Raw genomic sequence first — 20,932 nt, 5'->3', positions numbered from 1 at the left:
GAATGTGTGAGCATAATGAAGTGTGGGGTGTTGTTAGTGAAAACAAGAACAAACCACGGCCAAACGGGCAGACACTGGCATGGTGCCTCCAGGTCAGCCGGAGAGAGTGAGAGAGCAACACTGGAGGAGGGCTCTTATCCCCGAGGAGCTCCAAGACCAGGTGCTCTGCATCCAGTACTCTGCCCACTGCATCCCTGTGTCACCTTCAGGGACACAGGGACAAACAACTGGTAATACCACCTTGTACATTTATAACCTAGGCAGGGGCCGTCACAGTATAAATGATAAGTTATATATCTAATCATATATACATATATACTTATTTGTACATATGTATATACTCTGCACAGTACTCTTCTACTGAACTCTGTTTTGATTATTTAGATATTTATGTAGCTGCATTCAGATCCTAAAGAGCATTTAAAGCACTTTGAGGTTCTTTAACTGGTTCTTTAGGATCTTAAACAGCTGGAGGTCCGTCCGAACATGTTGGGACTGAAGCAGCTCCTTGTGTCTGACCTCAGGACAAACGTTACATATTCATAAAATCATCTAAATCATCAGGACGTTGTTTTTAACTATGTAAATCCATCCAATCCTTTTCCAACAAAGTGAAGCTCAAAGCTCCTGTTAGTTCCAGAGCAGCGTCTCTCAGGAGATCCTCCCCGCCTGATCTCTGCTCGTTGTCCTGTTTTGTGGCTCGGCTGAGTAAACAGGAATCATTTCAGGATGTTCAGTCGATTATAAAACATTTTAAAAGCAAAGAAATGTGACTTCTGTCATATTTTAGATTTTTATTACAAAACGCTGTAATATTGAAATAAAAGAGTCAGCGTCCTTCTGTTAGTCTGGGTGGGGACCAGAACCAGAGTCCTCTGGTTCAGAACAGTCTGAAGGTCTCAGCTGCCGTCTGATTGGTTCAGCAGCCGCGTGGCGTCAGGCGAACAGGAAGTAGTCATCCCGGGGGTCGAACAGACGGGAGCTGCTGGCGCTGACGCCGCCGACGGCCGGCAGGTAGGAATGATGGAGGATCGGCAGCTGGACGGACAGACGGCGCCGCACGCTAAGATGAGATAAGATGAGATAAGATAAGATAATCCTTTATTAGTCCCGCAGCGTGGAAAAGAGGAACCACAACGAGAGTACAACATGGAAAACTACATCGTGGTATTAGTACTGTGACTGCAGTGGAAGATGTGTTTCTCACTGTTCAGGAGAGTTGATGCCGTCTGGACTCAAAGGGTTCCTCTCCGGGTTCCTGTCCGGGTTCCTCTCCGGGTTCCTGTCCGGGTTCCTGTCCGGGTTCCTCTCCGGGTTCCTCTCCGGGTTCCTGTCCGGGTTCCTGTCCGGGTTCCTCTCTGGGTTCCTCTCCTCACAACAGACCTGAGCTGCATGAGACCACGTCACAGATCTGAGTCCGCCTGCAGAGAGCAATACTCTATTTATACTGTAAATAAGTATATTTATACTGTAAATAAGTATGTTTATACTGTAAATAAGTATATTTATACTGTAAATAAGTATGTTTATACTGTAAATAAGTATATTTATACTGTAAATAAGTATGTTTATACTGTAAATAAGTATATTTATACTGTAAATAAGTATGTTTATACTGTAAATAAGTATATTTATACTGTAAATAAGTATGTTTATACTGTAAATAAGTATATTTATACTGTAAATAAGTATATTTATACTGTAAATAAGTATATTTATACTGTAAATAAGTGTTTATTACATTACATTACATTACAGTCATGTAGCAGATGCTTTTATCCAAAGCGACTTACAGGAAGTGTATTCAACATAGGTATTCAAGAGAACTACTAGTCACCAGAAGTCATCAGTGCATCTCCTTTCTTAAACAAGCATCTCAAAGTATAAGCCAGAGCAAAAGTATAGTGCAGAGGCAGATTACTATGAAAACAATAATTGCAACAGACTAATACGAATATAATAAGTGCTACAAACTACTACGAATAGGATAAGTGCAGTAAACAAATACAAATTCAATAAGTGCAGCGAACTGATACGAATACAGTAAGTGCAGCAACTAATACGAGTGCAATAAGTGCTACGAGGAAGGCTCCGGGTAGTACTTCCTGAAGAGGTGAGTTTTCAGCCTGCGCCTAAAGATGGGCAGTGACTCTGCTGTCCTGAGGTCAGTGGGGAGTTCATTCCTCCACTGAGGGGCCAGGACAGAAAAAAGCTGTGACCGGGTGGATCGGCCGCAGGGACCTCTGAGCGACGGGGCAACCAGTCGCCCCGAGGCAGCAGAGAGGAGTGGTGGGGGGGGTGTAGGGCTTGACCAAGGCCTGGAGATAGGAAGGAGCTGTTCCTCTCACTGCCCTGTAGGCACCAGAGTCTTAAACTGGATGCAAGCTCTTACAGGGAGCCAGTGTAGAGAACGGAGAAGGGAGGTTGTGTGGGAGAACTTGGGGCGATTGAACACCAGACGTGCTGCAGCTTTCTGGACGAGCTCCAGAGGTCTGATGGCCGACGCCGGGGCTCCAGTAGTGAGTTGCAGTAGTCCAGGCGGGAGATGACCAGAGCCTGTAGAGCACCTGCACCGTCTCCTCAGGGAGGAAGGGGAGAATCCTCCTGATGTTGTAGAGGAGGAGTCTGCAGGAGCGTGTGACCGATGCAATGTTTGCTGAGAACGACAGTTGGTCGTCGAGGGTCACACCCAGATTCCTCACAGTCCGAGTTGGCGTCACCACGGCATCATCAATGGTGATGGACAGGTCTCATCAATGGTGATGGACAGGTCTCGGTGCGGCAGCCCTTCCCCGGGAGGAAGAGTAGCTCGGTTTTGTTTATACTGTAAATAAGTATGTTTATACTGTAAATAATGTAAATAAGTATGTTTATACTGTAAATAAGTATATTTATACTGTAAATAAGTGTTTATACTGTAAATAAGTATGTTTATACTGTAAATAAGTATATTTATACTGTAAATAAGTATATTTATACTGTAAATAAGTATGTTAATATGTTATTAGTGATATTAACGCTGTTTTTATGAAGTTCGTCTGTAGAGTGTAAGACGAGCTGAAGAGGAAGTCGTTACGTTCTGGAGACGATCCAAATCACGGTGCAGATACAGAGCTCCTGATGGAGCTAGGCTAGCAGTTTCCCCCTGCTTCCAGTCTTTGTGCTAAGCTAGGCTAATGCCATCCTGAGTGTATGGAGGTTGAACTGATGTTAATAGTGTTTGTGATGTAGCTGAGCTGGTGTCAGATCAGTGTGGACCCTCTGTCCTTACCCGGGTCTCGTCCTCTGGTCACCGGGTGAAGCTTCAGCTCCGACGCCTCACAGAGCTGCATGCTGATGGTTTCTATCTCCTCATCCAGCTGCAGAGACCAAACAGTGGTTAGAGATGAAACCCTCTGAGGTCAGCTGGTGTCTGCTGTCTCACCTGTGCAGTCTGACTCTTCAGCTGCTGGTTCAGCCGGCTCAGCCTCGTCCGGTCCTCCTCCTCTCTCCGCTCTGACGGCGGCTGCAGCTCGCCACCGTGTGAACACGCGTACAGGATCTGAAAGACAGGAGAGCTCACGTCAGAGCGGACTCTGAGGACCAGGAGGACCAGGACTCTCAGACCTCAGGAGGACCAGGATTCTCAGGAGGACCAGGACTCTCAGACCTCAAGAGGACCAGGACTCTCAGGCCTCAGGAGGACCAGGATTCTCAGGAGGACCAGGACTCTCAGACCTCAAGAGGACCAGGACTCTCAGGCCTCAGGAGGACCAGGACTCTCAGGAGGACCAGGACTCTCAGACCTCAAGAGGACCAGGACTCTCAGGCCTCAGGAGGACCAGGACTCTCAGACCTCAAGAGGACCAGGACTCTCAGGCCTCAGGAGGACCAGGACTCTCAGACCTCAAGAGGACCAGGACTCTCAGGCCTCAGGAGGACCAGGACTCTCAGGAGGACCAGGACTCTCAGACCTCAAGAGGACCAGGACTCTCAGGCCTCAGGAGGACCAGGACTCTCAGGCCTCAAGAGGACCAGGATTCTCAAGAGGACCAGGACTCTCAGGCCTCAGGGGGACCAGGACTCTCAGGAGGACCAGGACTCTCAGGCCTCAGGAGGACCAGGACTCTCAGGAGGACCAGGACTCTCAGGAGGACCAGGACTCTCAGGAGGACCAGGACTCTCAGGCCTCAGGAGGACCAGGACTCTCAAGAGGACACACTGACCCCGGGTCCAAACAGCCCGCTGAGGATGAAGACGTTGCAGCAGAGGACGAGGACGCCGGTCACACACAGCTGCAGAGGAGGATTGTGGGTCGTCAGCAGAGCTCCTAACAGTCCCGACACGCTGAACGCCGTCACGACAAACACGCTCAGCGTCAGGGGTTCAGGGTGATCCAGAGTCCGCACGCTCCAGGCCACCAGACAGCCCAGACCCTGAAGCAGAAAAACCACATGGAGTCCTCATGATCCAGTGTCAGAGCTGAGGAGCATTCATATCAATTTATATTCATATATATTTATACATATTTATATTCATATTTATATATATTCATATTTATTTATATTCATATTTATATATATTCATATTTATTTATATTCATATTTATACCAGGAGAGGAGCTTTGTATCCGCAGACAGCAGTGAGCCACAGCTGCATGTTGGAGCTGCTGCAGCATTCAGAGAACATCTGGACGACCCGGTCCGGATCAGCAGAGACGTTCTTTATATTAATCAGAGACAAAACAAACATTTATTCTTTATATTAATCAGAGACTAAACAAACATTTATTCTTTATATTAATCATCAGGGGTCAAAGGTCAGAGGTGGAACGTAAACTCCTCCTAGCACTGGACTCAAGTACTGTTTTGAGGTACTAGTACTCTCTCTACCTTTGGTGTGGTTGTTACCTGAGGTCTGAGCTGTAGCTCCACCCGCCTCAGAGGGTCCAGGACCTGCCAGGTGCTTAAAAGCAACACATCCAGCAGCAGCAGGAGGAGCAGCAGCACGCAGCCGGCCGGCCTCCGTCTGATGCTGCAGAGAGGATGAAGCCTCCAGGTTCTGATGAGCAGCACGGTGAAGCTCACAGTGAGGCCCAGAGACAGCGTCCACACACGCACCTGTGAGGCACAACGCATGTGTACTAGCAGTACTACTGTGTACAAGTACTCTGTGACAAGAGTACAGAAGTATCCTAATATACTTTAAGCAGCAGAGGATGAAATACTCCTTTAGCAGAGTAATATTCATTATATTACTGTATTATAATGTGTTGATGACTTCTGACCGTCTGGACTCACCGAGCAGAGGAGCTCAGAGGTCCAGGGGGACCAGGAGGCTCCGTCCAGACCGGAGACCAGGACGGAGGAGGAGGACAGCAGGAGGCCCAGCAGCAGCAGCTCGTCCTGGGATCCATCGCTGCGTCTCAGCCGCCTGAAGGTTCGGCGACATGAATTCATACGTCACAAGGTTTATTCATATCTGAAGTTTGTTCTCGTGATGTATCATCATGTTTATATCAACCAGGTACACACACACGTTTATCTGTACACGTGTGTGTGTACTTTTCCTTTCTTTGAAATGAATAGTTGTAATATTAAAATGTTTGTTTGTAAATTTGTATCTGAATTATTGCTTATGGAAACCGTAAACATCTTTTAATCAAACAAACAAATAAACAACATAAAGACTGTTCACATTAAACATGGTAGAGGTGAAGAGAAAAACAAGAATCATAGAAACAATATGATAGAAAATACACAAAAGAAATGTACAAAACCTGTGCTTTGTTGTTATTGATTAGAGCTGGAGGGAGAGAACATGACTGATCAACACGTACCGGTGTGGACGGCTGACGGCGGTGAACAGGAGGACGCTCAGAGTGATGAAGACGCTCACCGCTGCAGATGATGACATCACGATGTACAGCAGGAGGCTGACATGCTGCCGCTGCACCAGGACCAGAGTCTGGTCTCTGGCTGGTCCTGGACCTGCAGCAGCAAACGTCTACCATCAGTCCTGATCATGATCTCATTGTGACAGTCCGTGATGCATTCAGGGTCTCACCTGTGAACTTCAGCAGGTGGTTCAGTCGCAGCTGTTGTGTGGACGTACTGAAGTCTCCCACCAACACGCCACTGCTGTCTAAAGACACACAGCTGATCAATAACCAATAATCAATATCACTGCTGTCTAAAGACACACAGCTGATCAATAACCAATAATCAATATCACTGCTGTCTAAAGACACACAGCTGATCAATAACCAATAATCAATATCAATGGTCCTGAGCATCACGTCTTTACCTTGAAACTGGATCATCTCGATGGTTGTCATCCGCTCCCCGTTACGGAAAAACACTGGACCCTGAAAAAAACACAAACATATATATTCATGATACAAATATATACGCATATCTTACATCTGTGTACCACAGGTGTGTGTATTCCAGGTGTGTGTACCACAGGTGTGTGTATTCCAGGTGTGTGTACCACAGGTGTGTGTATTCCAGGTGTGTGTATTCCAGGTGTGTGTGTTCCAGGTGTGTGTATTCCAGGTGTGTGTATTCCAGGTGTGTGTGTGTATTCCAGGTGTGTGTATTCCAGGTGTGTGTATTCTAGGTGTGTGTATTCCAGGTGTGTGTATTCCAGGTGTGTGTATTCCAGGTGTGTATTCCAGGTGTGTGTATTCCAGGTGTGTATATTCTAGGTGTGTGTATTCCAGGTGTGTGTATTCCAGGTGTGTGTTCCAGGTGTGTATTCCAGGTGTGTGTATTCTAGGTGTGTGTATTCCAGGTGTGTGTATTCCAGGTGTGTATATTCTAGGTGTGTGTATTCCAGGTGTGTGTATTCTAGGTGTGTGTATTCCAGGTGTGTGTATTCCAGGTGTGTGTATTCCAGGTGTGTGTATTCCAGGTGTGTGTATTCCAGGTGTGTATTCCAGGTGTGTATATTCCAGGTGTGTGTATTCCAGGTGTGTGTATTCCAGGTGTGTGTATTCCAGGTGTGTGTATATTCAGGTGTGTGTATTCCAGGTGTGTGTATTCCAGGTGTGTGTATTCCAGGTGTGTATTCCAGGTGTGTATTCTAGGTGTGTATTCCAGGTGTGTGTATTCTAGGTGTGTGTATTCCAGGTGTGTATTCCAGGTGTGTATTCCAGGTGTGTATATTCTAGGTGTGTGTATTCCAGGTGTGTGTATTCTAGGTGTGTGTATTCCAGGTGTGTGTATTCCAGGTGTGTGTATTCCAGGTGTGTATTCCAGGTGTGTATTCCAGGTGTGTATTCCAGGTGTGTGTAGGTGTGTGTATTCCAGGTGTGTATATTCTAGGTGTGTGTATTCCAGGTGTGTGTATTCTAGGTGTGTGTATTCCAGGTGTGTATATTCTAGGTGTGTGTATTCCAGGTGTGTGTTCCAGGTGTGTATTCCAGGTGTGTATTCCAGGTGTGTGTATTCTAGGTGTGTGTATTCCAGGTGTGTGTATTCTAGGGTGTGTATTCCAGGTGTGTGTATTCTAGGTGTGTGTATTCCAGGTGTGTATTCCAGGTGGTATTCCAGGTGTGTATTCCAGGTGTGTGTATTCTAGGTGTGTATTCCAGGTGTGTGTTCCAGGTGTGTATTCCAGGTGTGTGTTCCAGGTGTGTGTATTCCAGGTGTGTATTCCAGGTGTGTGTATTCCAGGTGTGTGTATTCCAGGTGTGTGTACCATATTCTAGGTGTGTGTATTCTAGGTGTGTGTATTCCAGGTGTGTGTATTCTAGGTGTGTGTATTCTAGGTGTGTGTATTCAGGTGTGTATTCCAGGTGTGTGTATTCAGGTGTGTATTCCAGGTGTGTGTATTCCAGGTGTGTATTCCAGGTGTGTGTATTCCAGGTGTGTGTATTCCAGGTGTGTGTATTCCAGGTGTGTGTATTCCAGGTGTGTATTCTAGGTGTGTGTATTCCAGGTGTGTGTATTCCAGGTGTGTGTGTATTCCAGGGTGTGTATTCCAGGTGTGTGTATTCCAGGTGTGTGTATTCCAGGTGTGTGTATTCTAGGTGTGTGTATTCCAGGTGTGTGTATTCCAGGTGTGTGTATTCCAGGTGTGTGTATTCCAGGTGTGTGTATTCCAGGTGTGTGTATTCCAGGTGTGTGTATTCCAGGTGTGTGTATCCAGGTGTGTGTATTCCAGGTGTGTGTATTCTAGGTGTGTGTATTCCAGGTGTGTGTATTCCAGGTGTGTGTATTCTAGGTGTGTGTATTCCAGGTGTGTATATTCCAGGTGTGTGTATTCCAGGTGTGTGTATTCCAGGTGTGTGTATTCCAGGTGTGTATATTCCAGGTGTGTGTATTCCAGGTGTGTCAACATGCTCACCGTGACTCCTTCAAACTGCGTCTGCCTCACGGCCTCCAGCAGCGTCCTCTGGATTTCCTCCCCGGTGACGCTCACGTTTCTCTGGCTGCTGTACTTCTCTCGGTGCTTCACGGCCTCCATCACCTGACTGAGAGCTCCGGCAGCGACCCAGACCGCGTCGTAGGCGAAGGTGTGGAGGGGGCCGACCTTTGACCCGTCCGGGGTCAGCTGTCTGAGGTAGGAGTCCTGGTAGTCCTGAGGAGTCTGCAGAGACGGGGCACAGAGAGAACACACCAAACTTCACTGGGAGTGTGGTCCTGGTTTAATGGTTACTGGTGTGTCACTGGGAGTGTGGTCCTGGTTTAATGGTTACTGGTGTGTCAATGGGAGTGTGGTTGTGGTTCCTGACCCGTCCAGAGATCCCCGGTGTGTTGCTGTTGCCTAGCGGTCTCGTCTGCAGTCTGATGGATCCGTCTGCAGCCGTCAGCAGACTGGTGTCCGTGCATCCAGAAACCTGCCCCCCAGCCTCCATCCAGCTGTCCCCCCATCAACAACCAGCCACTGGTACCGAGCTCCAAACATGTTGAGCCTGTAGGCCTGAAACACAGACATCATCATCATAAACCTCACTGCTCCACTCATCTCAGGGACAGACTTTTGAGAGATTGACTTCCTGTTGTCACATTGTCTTCCAGGTCAAGGAAGTGTTAGGACAAGTGGTTAGGACAAGTGGTTAGGAAGCGACATTGTAAACATGTTGAGGACTGTTAGACTGAAGCCCTGCTGTCAAACATGAAGTAAAGGAGCAGAGAGGAGGATTTAGTGACATCTAGTGGTGAGGCTGCAGATTGAACCTGAAAACTACGGTGGCCTTGAGGTGACATATAAAGGTGAAGGTCCCTCTGTAGAGGGTTTGGTCTGTCCGTTCTGGGCTTCTGTAGAAACATGGTGGACTCGGTGAAGAGGACCTGCTGCCCATGTAGATATGAAGGACTCATTCTGAGGAAAGGACTCATAGTTCTGTTATATTCTGCTCAGAAATCCTACACACCGGCCCTTTAAGGAAAAGTATGTAAGTATTATCAACAAGCTGTTCTTTAAGTATGAACGCTAAAAGTACTGATGGTGCTGCTGCATTCAGATCTCTTTAGATCTAGGTGTCCTATAGTGGGGGGGGGGTCCACATACTGTAGTCCAAGTAGAGACTTACACAGCAGAAGACCTCAGAGACTGAGTCCTCCTCAAACTGTCCGATGAGGATACGAACGTCATGTTCCTGCAAAACAAAGAAGCACCAGTAAGAAGATGGACTAAGTGAAGTGGATCGGGTGAAGTGGACCGCATGAAGTGGACAGGGTGAAGTTGACTGGGTGAGGTGGACTGGGTGAAGTGGATCGGGTGAAGTGGACCGGTTGAGGTGGACTGGGTGAAGTTGACCGGGTGAAGTGGACTGGGTGAAGTGGACTGGGTGAGGTGGACTGGGTGAAGTGGACTGGGTGAGGTGGACCGGGTGAAGTGGACTGGGTGAAGTGGACTGGGTGAAGTGGACCGCATGAGGTGGACTGGGTGAAGTGGACCGGTTGAGGTGGACTGGGTGAAGTTGACTGGGTGAAGTGGACTGGGTGAGGTGGACTGGGTGAAGTGGACTGGGTGAAGTGGACCGGGTGAAGTGGACCGGGTGAAGTGGACTGGGTGAAGTGGACCGGGTGAAGTGGACTGGGTGAGGTGGAGTGGGTGAAGTGGACCTGAACTAGACCTGCTCCATACCTTCAGCCTCCTCAAGCTGCTGCAGACGTCCTCAGAGAGACTTTCTGAGGAAACCACCTGAACATCGGCCTTCAGAAGCTGTCGGTTCAGATCCTTCTTCATCTGGACCAGAACACAAAAACCATACACGTGAGAACACAAAAACAAAGCCACGGTTTGGACATGACAGCCCGTGAATCAGGTCTGAGCTTCACCTCAGAGAGTCGGGGTCCCTCCTGTGTGAGGACCCCGACCCTGGTCCACTTGAAGCGCTGCAGCAGCTTCACAGTGGCCTGGTTCAGGGATCGGTCCGACGGCACCGTGCTGAACAGGTTCCCGTACCACTTCCTGTTGGACAGGCTGGGGGACGAGGCTGCGAAGGATACCTGAGACATCAGGGGACAGGAAGCAGCAGAACGTTACCCGAAGTCCTCGACGTCCCCACGAAGTGTGTTCACTAACACAGGTGGACCAGGTGAGGTGGACTAGGTGAGGTTGACTAGGTGAGGTTGACTAGGTGAGGTTGACTAGGTGACGTGGATTAAGTGAGGTGGACTAGGTGAAGTGGACTAAGTGAAGTGGACTAAGTGCAGTGGACTAGGTGACGTGGACTAAGTGAAGTGGACTAAGTGACGTGGACTAAGTGAAGTGGACTGGGTGACGTGGACTAGGTGACGTGGACTAGGTGAAGTGGATTAGGTGACGTGGACTAGGTGAAGTGGACTAGGTGAAGTGGACTAGGTGACGTGGACTAGGTGAAGTGGACTAAGTGAAGTGGACTAGGTGACGTGGATTAAGTGAAGTGGACTAGGTGAAGTGGACTAGGTGACGTGGACTAGGTGACGTGGACTAGGTGAAGTGGACTAGGTGACGTGGACTAAGTGAAGTGGACTAGGTGACGTGGACTAAGTGAAGTGGACTAGGTGAAGTGGACTAGGTGAAGTGGATTAGGTGACGTGGACTAGGTGACGTGGACTAGGTGACGTGGACTAGGTGACGTGGATTAGGTTAAGTGGACTAGGTGAAGTGGACTAGGTGAAGTGGACTAAGTGAAGTGGACTAAGTGAAGTGGACTAGGTGACGTGGACTAAGTGAAGTGGACTAGGTGAAGTGGACTAGGTGAAGTGGATTAGGTGACGTGGACTAGGTGAAGTGGACTAGGTGACGTGGATTAGGTTAAGTGGACTAGGTGACGTGGACTGGGTGACGTGAACTAAGTGAAGTGGACTAGGTGAAGTGGACTAGGTGACGTGGACTAAGTGAAGTGGACTAGGTGAAGTGGATTAGGTGACGTGGACTAGGTGAAGTGGACTAAGTGAAGTGGACTAGGTGAAGTGGACTAGGTGACGTGGACTAAGTGAAGTGGACTAGGTGTAGTGGACTAAGTGAAGTGGACTAGGTGACGTGGATTAGGTTAAGTGGACTAGGTGACGTGGACTGGGTGACGTGGATTAGGTTAAGTGGACTAGGTGAAGTGGACTAGGTGAAGTGGACTAAGTGAAGTGGACTAGGTGAAGTGGACTAGGTGACGTGGACTAAGTGAAGTGGACTAGGTGAAGTGGACTAGGTGAAGTGGATTAGGTGACGTGGACTAGGTGAAGTGGACTAAGTGAAGTGGACTAGGTGAAGTGGACTAGGTGACGTGGACTAAGTGACGTGGACTAGGTGACGTGGACTGGTTTTGTACCTGCAGCAGGTTGAGAGCCGGCAGAGAGCGAGCGATGAGCGCCGTCACAGATGGACACACCCCCCCAAACAGCAGCAGGTAGTTTGGCCCCGCCCACATGGCGTCAAACAGGGCTTTGAGTGATTCAGCAGTGTCACACTGTGAGAAGAAGGAACACATGAAGGTCTAATATGAGACCTGGTTCCACCCAGACCGGGCTTCAACCAGGGTCCGGGTGGTCCAGCACACTCAAATGTCCATCGATCACCTGTTGATCCCACCTCGCTGGCTTCAGACATCCATCAGTCCAGACCAGTCCAGACCAGTCCATCTATTTTAGAGGCCTGACAAACACTGATAGTCTAGAGTACTGTAGGCCTGCTTAAGTAAAAATATAAGGTACTTGTACTTAACTCGACTTTTTATACTTCTCCACATATTGTACTTCACTGTACTACATCTCAGAGGTACATATTGTACTTTTTACTGTAGTACATCTCAGAGGTACATATTGTACTTTTTACTGTAGTACATCTCAGAGGTACAGTGGATATAAATAGTCTACACACCCCTGTTAGAATGCCAGGTTTTTGTGATGTAAATAAACGAGAAAGATAAATCATGCCAGAACTTTTTCCACCTTTAATGTGACCTATAACGTGAACAATTCAATTGAAAAACAAACTGAAATCTTTTAGGGGGAAAAATAAAAAACTTACAATAACCTGGTTGCATAAATATGCACACCCTTAAACTAATACTTTGTTGAAGCACCTTTTGATTTTATTACAGCACTCAGTCTTTTTGGGTAGGAGTCTATTAGCATGGCACATCTTGACTCTGCAATATTTGCCCACTCTTCTTTGCAAAAGAGCTCCAAATCTGTCAGATTGTGAGGGCATCAGTGCACAGCCCTTTTCAGATCACCTCACAGATCACCTCTTCAGATCACCTCACAGATCACCTCTTCAGATCACCTCTTCAGGTCACCCCACAGAGGTTCAGTTGGGTTCAGGTCTGGCTCTGGCTGGGCCATTCCAAAACTTTAATCTTCTTCTGGTGAAGCCATGCTTTTGTTGATTAGGGTGTATGCTTTGGGTCGTTGTCGTGCTGAAAGGTGAAATTCCTCTTCATCTTCAGCTTTCTAACGGAAGCCTGAAGGTTTTGTGCCAAAATTGCCTGGTATTTGGAACTGTTCATATTCCCTCCACCCTGACTGAGGCCCCGGCTCCAGCTGAAGAAAAGCACCTGAAGCAGCTGCTGCCCCACCATGCTTCACTGTGGGAGTGGGACTCATCAAGGATTATCTTATCTTATCTTATCTTATCTTATCTTATGGTGTTCTTTGGGTGATGTGCAGTGTTGTTTCTGCACCAAACATACCTTTTGGAATTATGGCCAATTATTGGCCATAATTCCGGTTTCATCAGACCAGAGCACATTTCCCCACATGCTTTTGGGAGACTTCATGTAAGTTTTTGCAAAATGTAGCCGGGCTTGGGTGTTTTTCTTGGTAAGAAAAGGCTTCCGTCTTGCCCCCCCCCACCCCATAGCCCAAACATATGATTGTTGTCACATGTAAACACATGTAGTAAACACATGTAGTACACACATGTAGTACACACATGTAGTACACACATGTAGTAAACACATGTAGTACACACATGTAGTACACACATGTAGTACACACATGTAGTAAACACATGTAGTACACACATGTAGTACACACATGTAGTAAACACATGTAGTACACACATGTAGTACACACATGTAGTAAACACATGTAGTACACACATGTAGTACACACATGTAGTAAACACATGTAGTACACACATGTAGTACACACATGTAGTAAACACATGTAGTACACACAGTACACACATGTAATACACACAGTAGTACACAGTCACCATGTCGCAGATGCATCGTCATAAAAGCTCACATGCGATGGCCCGGATCAAAAATGGGTGCATGATACAATGTGGGATGGAGCATCGTACCTAAAAATTTTGCATCGGTATAAGTACAATTGTATATTTCTAGACTCACTGTGTCTCATCTCCACTGCTGTCAGTGGCAGATTCTTTTCATCAAGTATGTTGAAGGAGTGTTCGGGAGAGTTACAATGGCTGATGAGGAGTTATACGTCCCTAAAGCTTGCAATAAGTCCAAGGTTTGGCAAAACTTTGGCTTTGCAAAGAAAGATGGAAAATTGGATAAGACCCATGCAATATGTTTGCTTCATCCTGATCATGTGGATCAACTCATATTCCTTAAGAAAAACCTGAAAATAGGACAAATTAGTTAAATTTAGTGTGTGAGGCAGTTGATCCACATGTTTAGGATGAAGCAAACTGTGTTGTGACTGTCAGGTATAGTGAAAAAATGTTACATTGAACACACTTATGCACATACACACACATACACACATACACATTACACATACATGTTTTCTTTTGTCAGAAACCTTGTTACTGATTTGTTGTCTGACAAACAAAAATGTTACATTCAGAACACATACACACATACACATAAATGTTTTCTTTTGTCAGAAACCTGGTTACTGATTTGTTGTCTGACAAATAAATAAATCATTATGTATCATATTAAATTGCATAGTGTATTATTTAGCATCGCAGAATGTCAGGTCGAATTGATGTCATCTGCATGCAATTAGGGGTTCGTATGTGTTCCATTAGTAGCTGCTTTTATGTATCTTGAATGTATCGGATCGTTGGCAGTCATCGAGATGTGTATGCATCGTCCTCCATGCACATTTACTGATGGCTGTGTTCACTGTGTTCCATGGTGTATCTAATGCCTTCTCCTGGCTGATACCTTTCAACAATGAGGTACCTCTGGTGCTACCATGGCTTTAGCTGTAAGATGCAACTAAGAGAATGTCAGGAAAATCCTTCTAGAACAGCTGAACTTTATTTGGGATTAATCAGAGTCACTTTAAATGATGGCAGGTGAGTACTGACTACTATTTAACATGAGTTTGAATGTGATTGGTTAATTCTGAACACATCCACATCCCCAGTTATAAGAGGGTGTGCACACTTATGCAACCACATTATTTTACTTTTTTATTTTCCCCCCCAAAAGATTTCAGTTTGTTTTTCAGTTGAATTGTTCACATTATAGGTCACATTAATGGTGGAAAAAGTTCCGACATGATTTAACTTGGTCTCATTTATTTACATCACAAAAACATGGCATTTTAACAGGAGTGTGTAGACTATTTATATCCACTGTACATATTGTACTTTTACTGTACTAAATCTCAGAGGTACATATACTATAATAACATATTATTCTGCATCATAAGTACATTTACTTTAAGTTCACTTTGAAACTAAATACTTGAACACAGGACTCGGTAACAGAGTATTTCTACACTGTGGTATATGTACTTTTACTGCAGTAAAGGAGTACTTCTTCGAGCTCTGCCCTAAACTACTTTGTTCCTGTGACCCTGGTCAGACTTTGACACCCATAGACCAGTTTCCAGTGACCCACCTGTGAGTCCAGCAGCTGGAGCTGGATCTCGTAGTCCCCCAGCGGAGGCGGTCGAGTCTTCAGGTCCTGCAGAGCGAGTCGGACCGCCGGGGACTCCCCCCCCGACCCGACCGGCATCATCCACAGCACCGGCAGAGGGTGTCGGACCTGATTCAGGACCGGACCCACCAGCAGCAGGCAGACCAGCAGCATCCTGAACACCTCCACCATGGTCATGTGCTGGACCTGGTCCTGATCCCGGTCCCTCTGCTGCTCCTGCAGGACTCTGTAATCCTCAGTGAGCAGCCGGTGGATAAAAGGATCAACATGGACCAGATGTCAGATCACCGTCACCACGCTAAGGACACGCCAAGACCACGCTAAGGCCACGCTAAGACCACGTTCACCCCACAGCACACTAATCCAGACCGCCTGCAGGGTTTACTCCTCCTAGAAGATAAAGAGACCAAGACAGACCGGGTTCTAAAGCGCTCAGAGGAGACAGGAGAGAGGAGAGGAGAGAGAGGAAAAGAGAGGAGAGAGGAGAGAGGAGAGAGGAAAAGAGAGGAGAGTGGAGAGGAGAGAGAGGAAAAGAGAGAGGAGAGAGGAGAGAGGAAAAGAGAGGAGAGTGGAGAGGAGAGAGAGGAAAAGAGAGGAGAGAGGAGAGGAGAGAGAGGAAAAGAGAGGAGAGAGGAGAGGAGAGAGAGGAAAAGAGAGGAGAGAGGAGAGAGGAGAGAGAGGAAAAGAGAGAGGAGAGAGGAGGAGAGAGGAGAGAGAGGAAAAGAGAGGAGGAGGAAAGACGAGAGGAAAGGAGAGGAGAGTGGAGGAGAGAGGAAAAGAGAGAGGAGAGAGGAAAAGAGAGAGGAGGAGAGAGAGGAGGAGAGAGGAAAGGAGAGAGGAAAAGAGAGGAGAGGAGAGAGGAAAGGAGAGAGGAGAGGAGAGAGAGGAAAAGAGGAGGAGAGAGGAGGAGAGAGGAGAGAGAGGAAAAGAGAGGAGGAGGAAAGACGAGAGGAAAGGAGAGGAGAGTGGAGGAGAGAGGAAAAGAGAGAGGAGAGAGGAAAAGAGAGAGGAGGAGAGAGAGGAGGAGAGAGGAAAGGAGAGAGGAAAAGAGAGGAGAGGAGAGAGGAAAGGAGAGAGGAAAAGAGAGGAGGAGAGCTCGTCTCCCGGCAGTAGCAGCAGCGTCTCCCCCTCCTCTCCTCTTTCCTCCTCTTCTTCTTCCTCCTCCTCTTCCTCCTCCTCCAGGAGCAGAGCTTCTCCTCTCTGGGAGTCAACACCGACACCACGTTGCTGGAGACCCAGACCGTATTGGTGGACTCTCTGGAGAGAAGGGGGTCACAGGAGAACCAGAACCAGGACTGAGGTCAGACTGTCAGACCTGCTGCAGTAAAATGAGGTTTTCTAAATGGACTCTGGTGAACAGAGACACTGAAGTCCACAAGGACCCGCAGAACCAACACCACATGAGCTCCCCCTGGTAGTAAAACCATGAAGTGAAGAGTGAAACCACAAACGTCTTTAATTCACCAAAGAAACAATTAAACCAATTAAACTAGTAAAACTATTTCAACTAGTTAAACCAATTAAACTAGTTAAACCAATTAAACTAGTTAAACCAATTAAACTATTTAAACTAGTTAAACCAATTAAACTAGTTAAACCAATTAAACTATTTAAACTAGTTAAACCAATTAAACTAGTTAAACTAGTTAAACCAATTAAACTAGTTAATGTTAAATCTGTGCTGAGACATTTAAAGACACTGAACTTCAAATAAAGCTTTTTCAAAATCAGCAGTTTATCAGACAACCAAGAAAGTCCTCCATCTCATGTGTCTGTCCCTCTGGGACCAAGAAATAAAAACTATACATGATATGTCTTCAAGGTTCATTTCAGATCAGGTCCTCTATGTGTCCTCTGAATGTCCTCTGAATGTCCTCCATGTGTCCTCTGAATGTCCTCCATGTGTCCTCTATGTCTCCGCTGAATGTCCTCTATGTGTCCTCTGAATGTCCTCTATGTGTCCTCTATGTCTTCTCTGTGTGTCCTCTATGTGTCCTCTGAATGTCCTCTATGTCTCCTCTATGTGTCCTCTATGTCTCCTCTATGTGTCCTCTATGTCTCCTCTATGTGTCCTCTATGTCTCCTCTATGTGTCCTCTATGTCTCCGCTGAATGTCCTCTATGTGTCCGCTGAATGTCCTCTATGTGTCCTCTATGTGTCCTCTATGTCTCCGCTGAATGTCCTCTATGTCTCCGCTGAATGTCCTCTATGTGTCCTCTGAATGTCCTCTATGTGTCCTCTATGTGTCCTCTGAATGTCCTCTATGTCTCCTCTATGTGTCCTCTATGTCTCCTCTATGTGTCCTCTATGTCTCCTCTATGTGTCCTCTATGTCTCCTCTATGTGTCCTCTATGTCTCCTCTATGTCTCCTCTATGTCTCCTCTATGTCTCCTCTATGTGTCCTCTATGTCTCCTCTATGTGTCCTCTATGTCTCCTCTATGTCTCCTCTATGTCTCCTCTATGTGTCCTCTATGTGTCCTCTATGTCTCCTCTATGTGTCCTCTATGTGTCCTCTATGTCTCCTCTATGTCTCCTCTATGTGTCCTCTATGTCTCCTCTATGTCTCCTCTATGTCTCCTCTATGTGTCCTCTATGTGTCCTCTATGTCTCCTCTATGTGTCCTCTATGTGTCCTCTATGTCTCCTCTATGTCTCCTCTATGTGTCCTCTATGTCTCCTCTATGTGTCCTCTGAATGTCCTCTATGTCTCCTCTATGTGTCCTCTATGTCTCCTCTATGTGTCCTCTATGTGTCCTCTATGTGTCCTCTATGTCTCCTCTATGTCTCCTCTATGTGTCCTCTATGTCTCCTCTATGTGTCCTCTATGTCTCCTCTATGTGTCCTCTATGTGTCCTCTTCCTGCTGCTTCCCAGCGTTGGTCTTCTTTACGTCCAGAGTTAAATCAACTCTGTCCTTTAGCAGGTTCTCTGGACCGTCCAGTCTGACGGCCGGGTCCCCGTCCTCTTCCTCCTGCTCCTCCTCCTCCTCCCTTCTTCCTCTTGAGTCCCGGTCTCTGTCCTCCCCCGTCCTCCCTGTTGTCCCACAGGGCGTCGTGGCGTCCCGGTTCCTGGTAGCCCGGCTGACTGCGGTCCAGCGTGTCCCTGGAGAGGAGGATCCAGATGGCGGGGACGTTCCTGCTGACGGTGAGGCTGTCCAGGCCGGCGTCCGTCTCCAGCGGGTCCCAGACTTCGTCCACGGTGTTGAACTGCAGCCTGGTGAGCTGGTGGAGTCCCTTCACCCGCCGCTTCACCATCTCCGCACACGTGATGGCTTTGGACACGCCCTTCCCGCTCGCCGTGAGGACAATCTGTCTGCAGAGCGGCCGTCCAGCTGCTTCCTGTTGTCCCTCCGAGGCCACGCCCCCGTCCTCGGGTCGTCCCTCCTCCTCAGCTGCTCGGGGTTTGTCCTCCATGCGGCTCAGAGCGAAACGCAGCGGGTGGCGGATCTTACTGCCGTCTCTGACGCGGACCTCCGGCGTGTCGGGGGGGAGAGCGGGGAACGGACAGACGGACGGACGCTCCACCGTCCGAGTCCTCTGGTAGTTCTCCATCTGCAGACAGACACAGAGACACAGAGACACAGAGACAGACAGACAGAGAGACAGACACAGAGGACAGACAGACAGACAGACAGACAGAGACAGAGAGAGAGACAGACAGACAGACAGACAGAGACAGAGAGACAGAGAGAGAGACAGACAGAGAGACAGACAGACAGAGGACAGACAGACAGAGAGACAGACAGAGAGACAGACAGACAGAGACAGAGAGACAGACACAGAGGACAGACAGAGAGACAGACAGACAGAGAGACAGACACAGAGGACAGACAGAGAGACAGACAGAGAGACAGACAGAGACATGGAGGGGAGTGAGGACAGACAGAGAGAGGACAGACACACAGACAGTAGCAGTGATGTAATGACGTCAGTGGTTATCGTAGTAATGAATCATAGTTTAAACACATGAAGATAAAGACTAAACTATTAATGGATGAATAACACTTCATCACCACATGAGACTCATCTGATGTAAATAATAAATATATATAAATAATAAATATAAATAAATAGTAAATATATATAAATAATAAATATATGAATATATATAAATATAATAAATAATAAATATAATAAATATATAGACATATATACATATAATAAATATATAAATATATATGAATATATACATATAATAAATATCTAAATATATCTAAATATATATACATATAATAAATATATATACATATAATAAATATATATATATACATATAATAAATATCTAAATATATACATGTATATAAATATAATATATAAATAATAAAAATATAAATATATATACATATAAATATATATAAATATATATACATATTCACATACAATAAAAATATATACACATATATACATATAATAAATATATATACATATATACATATTCACATATAATAAAAATATAAATATATATACATATTCACATATAATAAAAATATAAACATATATACATATATATATATAATAAAAAATATATATATATACATACATATAATATAAATATACATATATACATATGATAAAAATATAAATATATATACATATATATAATAAAAATATATATATATACATATAATAAATATATAAATATATATACATATAATAAATATATATACATATAATACAAATATAAATATATATACATATATACATATAATAAATATATAAATATATATATAATACAAATATAAATATATATACATATAATGAATATATAAATATATATACATATAATAAAAATATAAATATATATACATATAATAAATATATAAATATATATACATATAATAAATATATATACATATATACATATAATAAAAATATAAATATATATACATATAATAAATACATAAATATATATACATATAATAAATATATACACATATATACATATAATAAATATATAAATATATATACATATAATAAATATATATACATATATACATATAATAAAAATAAAAATATATATACATATAATAAATACATAAATATATATACATATAATAAATACATAAATATATATACATATAATAAATATATACACATATATAAATATAATAAATATATAAATATATATACATATAATAAATATATAAATATATATACATATAATAAATATATATACATATAATACAAATATAAATATATATACATATAATAAATATATATAAATATATATATAATACAAATATAAATATATATACATATAATAAATATATAAATATATATACATATATATATACATATAATAAATATATAAATATATATACATATATACATATAATAAAAAATATAAATATATATACATATATACATATAATAAATATATATACATATATACATATAATAAAAATATAAATATATATACATATAATAAATACATAAATATATACACATATATAATAAATATATATACATATAATAAATATATATACATATATACATATAATAAAAATATAAATATATATACATATAATAAATACATAAATATATATACATATAATAAATACATAAATATATATACATACAATAAATATATACACATATATACATATAATAAATATATAAATATATATACATATAATAAATATATAAATATA

At 44.2% G+C, this 20,932-nt stretch overlaps 2 protein-coding genes across 2 annotated transcripts in view; both read right to left on the bottom strand.

Moving 5' to 3' along the window:
• Positions 1–15,930, bottom strand: LOC129109734 (gamma-aminobutyric acid type B receptor subunit 2-like). The gene is given in 19 exon segments (XM_054621856.1): positions 1–1,063; positions 1,208–1,388; positions 3,272–3,359; positions 3,425–3,541; positions 4,206–4,415; positions 4,591–4,701; positions 4,890–5,099; positions 5,280–5,412; positions 5,819–5,969; positions 6,046–6,123; positions 6,286–6,346; positions 8,332–8,574; positions 8,720–8,829; positions 8,832–8,907; positions 9,521–9,586; positions 10,078–10,179; positions 10,272–10,442; positions 11,744–11,881; positions 15,245–15,930. Coding segments are annotated over 19 exon segments (2,589 nt in total). The 5' UTR covers positions 15,461–15,930; the 3' UTR covers positions 1–936.
• Positions 15,931–16,952: 1,022 nt separating this feature from the next.
• The window catches only part of rpp25l (ribonuclease P/MRP 25 subunit-like), a 4,976-nt gene continuing 996 nt past the window's right edge, over positions 16,953–20,932 (bottom strand). The window contains exon 2 of the mRNA XM_054622073.1: positions 16,953–18,833. Within this exon, the coding sequence (XP_054478048.1) occupies positions 18,186–18,833 (648 nt within the window). The 3' untranslated portion in view covers positions 16,953–18,185. The remainder of the gene's footprint in view (positions 18,834–20,932) is intronic.

This window comes from Anoplopoma fimbria, chromosome 20 (assembly GCF_027596085.1).
Source record: "Anoplopoma fimbria isolate UVic2021 breed Golden Eagle Sablefish chromosome 20, Afim_UVic_2022, whole genome shotgun sequence".
Lineage (NCBI taxonomy): Eukaryota > Metazoa > Chordata > Actinopteri > Perciformes > Anoplopomatidae > Anoplopoma > Anoplopoma fimbria.
The sequence above is the reverse complement of the archived record's forward strand: the minus strand, read 5'-3'. Positions and strand labels throughout refer to the sequence as shown.